Raw genomic sequence first — 8,650 nt, forward strand, 5'->3', positions numbered from 1 at the left:
GAATTTGTGCATTTGGATCAAGTTCAGGGATGAGATGAGTGATAGACTTTAGGTGTGAGTGGTGTTTGACTACATCAGGAGTAGGTATCTCCGACCTATCATCTGGGATATGCCTACACTCAATAAGTGTGGGAAGAGGAATGCTGAGATGTCCATCCATTTTTCCTGAAGGCCATACGGCAGTTTCTCCACTATTGGGTTAATGCCGTGAGAGGTATCCAGATAGGCGAGCCCAGGCAAACAACCTTCTAACTTTGCTGACTCCAACTCCCTTAACAAGTCACCAAGCTCTCTCAGGTTGAGAGGGTCCCTGTTGCTGATCTTAGGAAATCTCTCAAGTTTGTCCAGCAGAGCTTTCTCAATTATTTCAGGAGACCCATAGTTCTCTTCAAGTCGCATCCACGCCATCCTAAGCCCTGCAGCGGGGTCATTGACATGAGCAGCTCTGATTCTCCTGACTTGCTCAGATGATTGAGGACCTAACCATCTAGTGAGAAGGTCGAGCTCTTCATTGCAGGTGAGTTTCAATCCTTCTATGATGTTCATGAAGGTAGACTTTGTTAAGGTTCAAAATATTGAGGGGGAATTCAAAAATAACCACAGATCCAGCCGGGTGCAAATTAGACGGCATTTTAATGAACACATGTGTGAGTCCGAACGCTGTGCAGATTTCAGCGTCGAACTAACTACCATCGTCAGAACAAAGACTTTATAGGGTTGGCAGTCTTCCTGTTACCAGGCAGACTTAAACAAAGCATACGTCACTCCAAAACCACAATGACTTTTAACATAGTTTAAACAGAACATCTTCTTGGTTGAAGCCAGGTGCTTCCTCTCAGCCCGCCTTAAGCTGTCGCTTATCTTCTGGGACATCTGGTGTACTTCCTGGAACCGACTACCACGTACGCACCCAAACTTTGCAGTTATAAACTCTTACCTAAATGAGTCTCTCTAATATGTGTGTGCGTGCGTGCGTGCGGGGCGCGTGCGTGCTGTGTACTACTGCGTGCGTGTCATGACCTCTCTCACTATATGTGTCTGTATGTGTGTCTCGCCCTTAATTGCTCTCACATCTCACCCGCTGCACTTCTGACCTTTCACCAGAACAGAGGCTCATCCTTACATATAATAACCTAACTGGAACTATATATGTAATCTACTGAATAAATGTTTTAATCAAAAGCCTCTACTAAAAGCTTAATACAGTTTCATATCCTACTCACAGTACTTGCATTCAGAGTCTGCTTTCAGTTTCACTTCTGCAAAAGCCTGCCTTGCAGACGTGTTTCCTGTCAGCCTGCAACTCCGTCTCTCACCCACTAAAGACTATGTGTAAGAATATAAAAACATTCAAAAGCCTTTAAAATTATAGATTCAACTCAACCATTTAAAGTGGTTCTCACTGGACTTGTAATAAAGACTAATATAATACCAATATATTTGAACATCTAAATGCATCTAAATGCAACATCACTATTAACATGAAATGGTAATGATGATTATAAAAATAGCAGCAAATAATAGCAGTAAAATATTCCTACTCCTCTCAACTTCCAGCCCCAATAATTCTCTGGACGATCATCAAACTTTGTCATCCCGGATGTCACAAGTTCCCAGCGAGCCATGTAGACAGCAAAGTCATTAATGTCGGTATGGTTCAGAGCAGAGGGCTGCGCTGCTTGCATTCTAAGAGAATGTGTGTGTGGTTGAGGTTCCTGCAGGGGGGTGACACTACATGGATAAATCCCAGGGTAATTCTGGGCAGGTGGATGCTTCACACCATTTTCTTCAGAGGTAGTATGGCACTTGACATGAGCTGGAGTGGAGCTCAGTCTGTCAATGGCTGCATGAATGGGATTCAGTTCGTTGTCTTGGAGTGGTGGAGCATGAGAGAAATTGCGTGGCCGACTGGAGGTGATGTGGGACTCACGGCCGGGCAACGACAGCTGACTAGAGTGCATTCTGGAGTGACACTCAACATAATCATTTGTTCTTTTTTCTGTGGAGTCAGGGGGAATTCCTATGATGTCCACTGCCCTGAGATCTTGTTTAGAGCCGAGTTCTGCTGCAGCTGATTCCAAAACCTCCGCCTCAGCTAAAGCCGCTGCAACTTCTTTCTCTTGCTTCAGTGTGGCCAGAGCAGCCTCCATGCATGCCTCTTCTACTCTCAACTGGGCTTTTTCCACCATGAGTTCAGTTTCTTTTTTGACAAAGGTGGAGCGAGCGCGCACTGCTTCAACTCTTGCGCGTGCTTTAGCAGCTGCTAGGCTCGCTGAAGACTTGCAGGAGCTGTTAGAAGAACTAGCAACAGATCTGGTCACATATGACTTCACAGATGTTCCTGGAGATCTAGTCTTCTGTTGATCTTCTGTATCTGGCTTATTGTCCATGATGACTATTTGGCATGTAAGGTACAAGTAAATGAGGCAGGAAGATTAATGAGCGTTAGCAGTCTCTGCTATCCAGACTTGCTGTATTATCCCTGGTGTGATGCTGTTTTTCACTATTCTGTCCCCTGCGTGCGTGGTTCTGGTACACGAAGTGACAGATAGCTAAACATATGTCGTAGGCACTGAAAGCGTTGAATGATGAGTCAGACGTGAAAGTAAAGTTGACTGCTGTTTACTTGTTTGTCTTCATCAATGTACATCTTACAGTGCTTTCCCAGAACTTGTGAAACTACAAAAATACAAAAAGAAATATGCTCAACGAAGAATTATGCATTTGCTTCACATGGCAAACAGATCTAGGCATTTATATATAAATCTCTCCAAATATGCATAAAATCAATAAAATACACAACACTCACTACTCATAAAGATGAAACACAATTCAAACTTACAAACAATGCTTCTCAATGGCATAACACAGGTGGATGCTGAAGGATTAAACAGGGAGACTTCTGGTATGCCTCATTATGCAAATCCCAATACTAAAATGGCTTCCTGCATTACCCCACTCATGTGACTCTAAATATCCAATAGGAAACTCTTCCTGTATCACCCCACTCATGTGACCCTAAACATCCAATAGGAAGGAATACAAGCCAAACCACATAAAAATTCACTTGACCGCAGTCTCCAAGCTAACCACTAGGAGATGCTAAAATTCTCAACGTGCACATAACATTACACAACAGATCACTGACAGAACCGTATCTTTTGCTGAATCATAAGCATGAATACCTTCCTGCTGCAGAGTACATATAAATAATATATTTATAAATGTGCGCTAGTGTGGCTTCCTAAAATAAAACTAGAAGTTCAATTTCATTAGTAGCATTTCTCTAATGTTTTATGTCTGCAGGTGGATAAGGCAGTGCTATCCGTCATGACTGATGAACAAATGGCAAAATACATAACTTCATATGGTGACCAAGTAGCTGTCCTGTCCTTCTGTCAACAAACTAAGTATAGCATGGATAAAGAGACTGTTCTGCAGAACCTAAGAGATAAAATTGGAGCACGGAAAATGAGATCAAAGACCAAAGGAGCGCTGTGTGGTACAGGGCCGTGCAGAGACGTTTAAAGGGGCGGGTGCTCAAAGTTAAAAAGGGGCACATTGAACCAGGTTGAATAACAACAACACACATTCATCAAGAATCTAATATGGGATCGCATCATACTATATCACTGTTGTGAGGCAAAGCAAACGTAGCCTGTTTTACCTGATGGGTACAATGTTGCTGTTGAGGGGTTTCTGCTGCTCCTGCTGCTGATAGTGCTGGAGGGCAGGGCTGTGTTGATCTGAGATAGTAGACAGTAAAAAGTCCACAGGAGAGATGGTAGCTGATTAAACAAGTGTCATGAGATAATAACAAAATGCAAAGATTGGTGAGAGCGCTTGGAACCATAAGGCAACAAAAAATTGTGAGAAATGAACTAGGCTCTGCCTCTGAATCACTCTTTGCTTCTCTTCCTCCTTACATCCCCTCATCTCATCTATCACTCTCCACTTGCTGTCCATCTGAGAATAAGGCACAACTTGCTATTGCAATAAACTATTATTTAATTATCCACACCTAACAACTCCTGCACTTAATCTATGATAAAATGATGACAGAAAAATGTTATAGAAGCAAAACATTCCAGTTGTGCTTATTATTATTTTTATACTGGAATACCTCTCCAACAACTGGTACGTGTTAATGTTACCTGTGCTCTCTGTAATCCAGCTGCTGAGGGATCCACTGCCTTTAGTAGCCTCACACAGCTCCTACTGTTTCCTCCTCATGTCCTTACCAGCCATGTCTGGACAATGTTATATCATGAGTAATAATTTAAAAAATCCATATACATAAAACACACACATGCACGCACACACAGTGACATTTTAGACCTTCTTCAGAATACTGTATATACTATGGCCACAAGTTTGCATCATGGTGCTGATCCAGAATCCTTCCCTTATTATTTATTACTAGAGCTACAATAATAAAGCAATGAGGGGGAAAAGGTAATAAATATGAAATAATTCAATCAATATAATTATAATCATCAAAATAATTTACGATGATTCCATTTGTTTCACTATCCACTCTGTGCAGGGAGAAAGCTTATTACATTTTTAAACTGTAGAGATACAATAATGTTACTGCTGTAAAATCAGCATTTTGTCTTATTTAAAATATAATATATAAATATATATATATATATATATAAAATTAAAATATTTATATAAATATATAAAATATAATCTGTTTCTTAATGTATGATCTTTAAAATACAGGATGTTTTTTAAATATTATAATTATAATAATCCATAATTATGTGGACATGCATATTAGATCGTTTTTAGTGAAATATAAGGCCTCCAGAAAGGCAGGAAAAGCCCTGTCACTTACTTTGAAACTAAATATGTTCCCTAAAACGGAGGACAGAGCTACAGACCCATGACAGCCTTACCCAGTGAGCCAGCAGCTATGACCAGCACTACTTGTGTGGCAGTTAATAAAAGGACAGGTAACGTTTGCCGCGCTGTTGCACACACAGCACGCTCATTTGTTTCAGTTCGTCAGTTGCCACAAGACAACTTACCATCGTGTACGTAATAAGCTAATACTCCTGTGTGCTATATACTACACTGTGCGCTGTACACCTACTTACTGGTTTTGTCGCATCAGTCTGTGTTTCTGAGTTAATTTGAGTTTCTCCTACAGGTCCGCAAAAAATGCACGTGCTCTTTGTGAGCTCGTTCCCGGCTCGTAACCAGTGCGTTCTGCCGTCAAGGGCGATCATTGGTTAATGGTGATCATGTGACTGATGCAAGCCAGATCCTTGTATTTAGCAAAAACCGTGATTAATAGTTAAATATTATTTTTGAGGGGCACAGACAGGACTCCGCAAGCACACACACATTTAAAAAACAAAAAATTTAAAAAAAAAAAAGCTTCAACAAAAGGGCACTTTGGGCACCCATCAGGAAAGGGGCGGGTGCTCAAGCCCCTCCCGCCCCCCCCCTCTGCACGTGCCTGTTGGTTGTATTAAGTTTGATATTAATTAGATCAGTGCCTTTTTAGTCATTAATTTAGTCATTAAAGACCCCACCATCAGGCTGGGGTCTTTCTGTGTGGAGTTTGCATGTTCTCCCCGTGTTTGTGTAACCGGTTTCTGCTTCATCCCGCTGCAACAGTTCGGCCCAAACTGACTCCTCGACTCTGCGTTGTGTTGTGTTTTTAAGAAGACAAGGAGTCTCTGATCGATCGTTGCCACTTTATTTCCTGAATGGAAACAACGGTGTTTTATCAGTGCAGAGGCTCGCCACACACCACTCCGCACAGCACACTCTCGTATGGCTACGGCAGACTGGCAGCGATTACTGCAGCAATATTACAATTTATAATGTACAATAAAATAACAACAACAACAAATGATGTACCTGAATCGAAACAACGGTGTTTTATCAGTGCACAGGCTCGCCACACACCACTCCGCACAGCACACTACGGCAGAACATCCCATTAGCATTCCGCTTTAGCATACAGTTTTACACAATAATAAACAAATGAAAAGTACATAAAACTGGTGTTGGACATGTGTCCACTGAGCACTTATTACACTCGGTGCCCATCAGCTAATCAAACATGTTTTATGTGTCTGTACTACTTAGCTATATCGTGTGCGGAACAATACAACTCACCTCTCGTATGGCTACGGCAGACTGGCAGCGATTACTGCAGCCAGCCTCACCTAACCAGCCACACCGAGAGGGGGGGCGCTGTTTCCCCATTACACTGACATTTGTGGTAAGTGGAATAATACCACGTAAACACTGTTACATTTGCGTGGGTTCCCTCCGGGTACTCCAGCTTCCTCCCACCGTCCAAAGACATGCAGTTTGTGGGGATAGGTTAATTGATTAATCCAAATTGCCCATAGGTGTAAATGTGAGTGCAAATGGTTGTCTGTCCCTGTGTGTTAGCCCTGTGACAGACTGGCGACTTGTCCAGGGTGTACCCCGCCTCTCGCCTTATGAAAGCTGGGATAGGCTCCAGCGCCGCGACCTGAAAAAGGATAAGTGGAAGCGAATGGATGGATGGATGTTAACTGTTTAATTTAATCATTGTCTCTACTGGTTTTTATTAATGTTTCTAGCAAATTATGACAAAAAGTCAAAGAATGTAAGTTTTATGCCAGTTAGCCCTATTATGTTTATTACCTCATTTGTTGGACCTTAATTTTTTTAGACGACATTCTGGCTGCAACAGCTGCCAATAATTTCGTGTAAATATGAACTTTTGAATAAAAAGGCATGTTTTGTATTATACAGCTCTTCTGTGCTTTGTCAATAGGAGACAGTGAACAAGCTTATTAAAAATGTATTTTAACTGGTTTACTTTATATTAGTTTTTTATTTCAATGTAATAATTGTACAAAAACCAAAGTTCACTGTGAATTTTACATTTATCAACAAGTATACCATTATGTATTCTGCATTATCACTATATTTTCCACGGTGAAATTCTGGCAACCACAGCTGCCTGTATTTTACCGTAATATTCAGCTTTTTAATATTTATTTTATACAGTTTTACTGTATTTTACAATGCAAAACTGTAATCAGGTTAATGGAGTGTTTGTTGCGTTTACATGAGTTACCATGAACAGGTTTATAATTCTTTATTGTGAATTTTACATTTATCAACAAAGTATACCGTTATATATTCTACATTATCACTATATTTTCCACGGTGAAATTCTGGCAGCCACAGCTGCCAGTAATTTACCGTAATATTCAACTTTTTAGGTATAGATACTGTATTATTTTATACAGTTTCACTATATTTAACAAAGACTGTTAACGGAATGTCTGTTGTTTTCACATGAATTTATGTTTAAATTCAGTCATTTAATGTAAAAAAATAATTATTATTTACTGCGAAATTTAAGGTTACCAAAATAGGATACCGTTTTGTGTTCTTCATTTACAATTTATTTTTCATGGTGAAATTCTGGCAACCACATGCTGCCAGTAATTCACCGTAAATTCTACAATATTTTTTTTACAGTGTAGTATAGAGTTAGTATTTGTTGGGTTTATCTAGGCACAAACCCCGCTGGAACAAGAGACCACTAACTGCACGACAAACAAGGCAAGAAGGCGCTCTCCGTGTTGGTGGCTCGCAAGGGAAGTCACCCAAAGTTGAGGAAAAGATTCCTTCACCTGAACTCAGCTCACTTCGACTCATTCCTTTGCTACAGCCCTTTTTATTGTCAGCAAGCAATCATTCATGAATATGCAATTACAAATACATGTGACATTCTTAAGCAGGCATATCTGAACAACATCAGTGTCTATATTCTGTGTGTGTGGGGTGTGTGTGTAGGTGCATGTGTGTGTGTGTTTCCAGCTATACCATACATAGACATATGACCTTTCAATGAACTTAAACTGTGTGTGTGTGTGTGAGGTATGCAGAAAAGCAGAAGTAAGCGTCTCGCTAAATGATAAGAACAGGAACTTACAATTGGTCATGACTCAGACAAACATTTAAAGGTGTGAAGTCTTGCACTTTTAAGAAACAGAACAGTCTAGTTCCTAAAGCTATAATGGAAATTATAACGTCAAAGCTGCTTCCTCTCATCTCATGGTACACAAGTGCACACAGACTCTTATCAGACCTAATAAGGATATGATTTTTATCAGCATATAGATGATTATATATTTCTAAGCATAAATGATTGTATGTTCCTAAGCACAAATGACAATATAAAAAATATCAATTCCAACAGTATTATTTAACACTTGCCAACAATTGGTAATTAAACAGTTTGCAAATGGAGTACTAACTGTATTAGAAATAAAGTTCTTGACCACTGTTCATGATCACTGTCAAAAGTTATTTATTAGTCTTATTCAATTACTGTTGCTGTAGTGGTATTAGTATTGTAGTAGTAGTATATACCACATTACTAAAAACTATTTTGTGAAGTAAGTTATAAGTGAGATAAGTTCCACCAAGTATTTCATGCCATGCGTCTATGTTGCCATGGTAATGGCACAGACAGATAACAATATGAAATGTCAAAACATATGTACACTTAACGAGTTATGTTTAATGAACTTGAAGATAATTGCAAGAGTTAACATTAAATGCTTACAAATACTACTTCTGTTTTTCACCAAGTTTGTCGCCTTCTCAACCCCAGTGT

The 8,650-nt window shown here is 39.9% G+C and overlaps 1 protein-coding gene across 1 annotated transcript; it reads right to left on the reverse strand.

Moving 5' to 3' along the window:
• Positions 1-69: 69 nt before the first annotated feature.
• LOC120433680 lies at positions 70-2,905 on the reverse strand. The gene is made up of 3 exons (XM_039600370.1): positions 2,843-2,905; positions 1,542-2,679; positions 70-555 (listed from the first exon to the last, which is right to left on the reverse strand). The coding sequence occupies exons 2-3, from the start codon at positions 2,388-2,390 to the stop codon at positions 70-72; spliced, it is 1,335 nt and encodes a 444-aa protein (XP_039456304.1). The 5' UTR covers positions 2,391-2,679; positions 2,843-2,905.
• Between the last annotated feature and the right edge of the window lie 5,745 nt (positions 2,906-8,650).

Source organism: Oreochromis aureus, linkage group 16, assembly GCF_013358895.1.
Source record: "Oreochromis aureus strain Israel breed Guangdong linkage group 16, ZZ_aureus, whole genome shotgun sequence".
Taxonomy (NCBI): domain Eukaryota; kingdom Metazoa; phylum Chordata; class Actinopteri; order Cichliformes; family Cichlidae; genus Oreochromis; species Oreochromis aureus.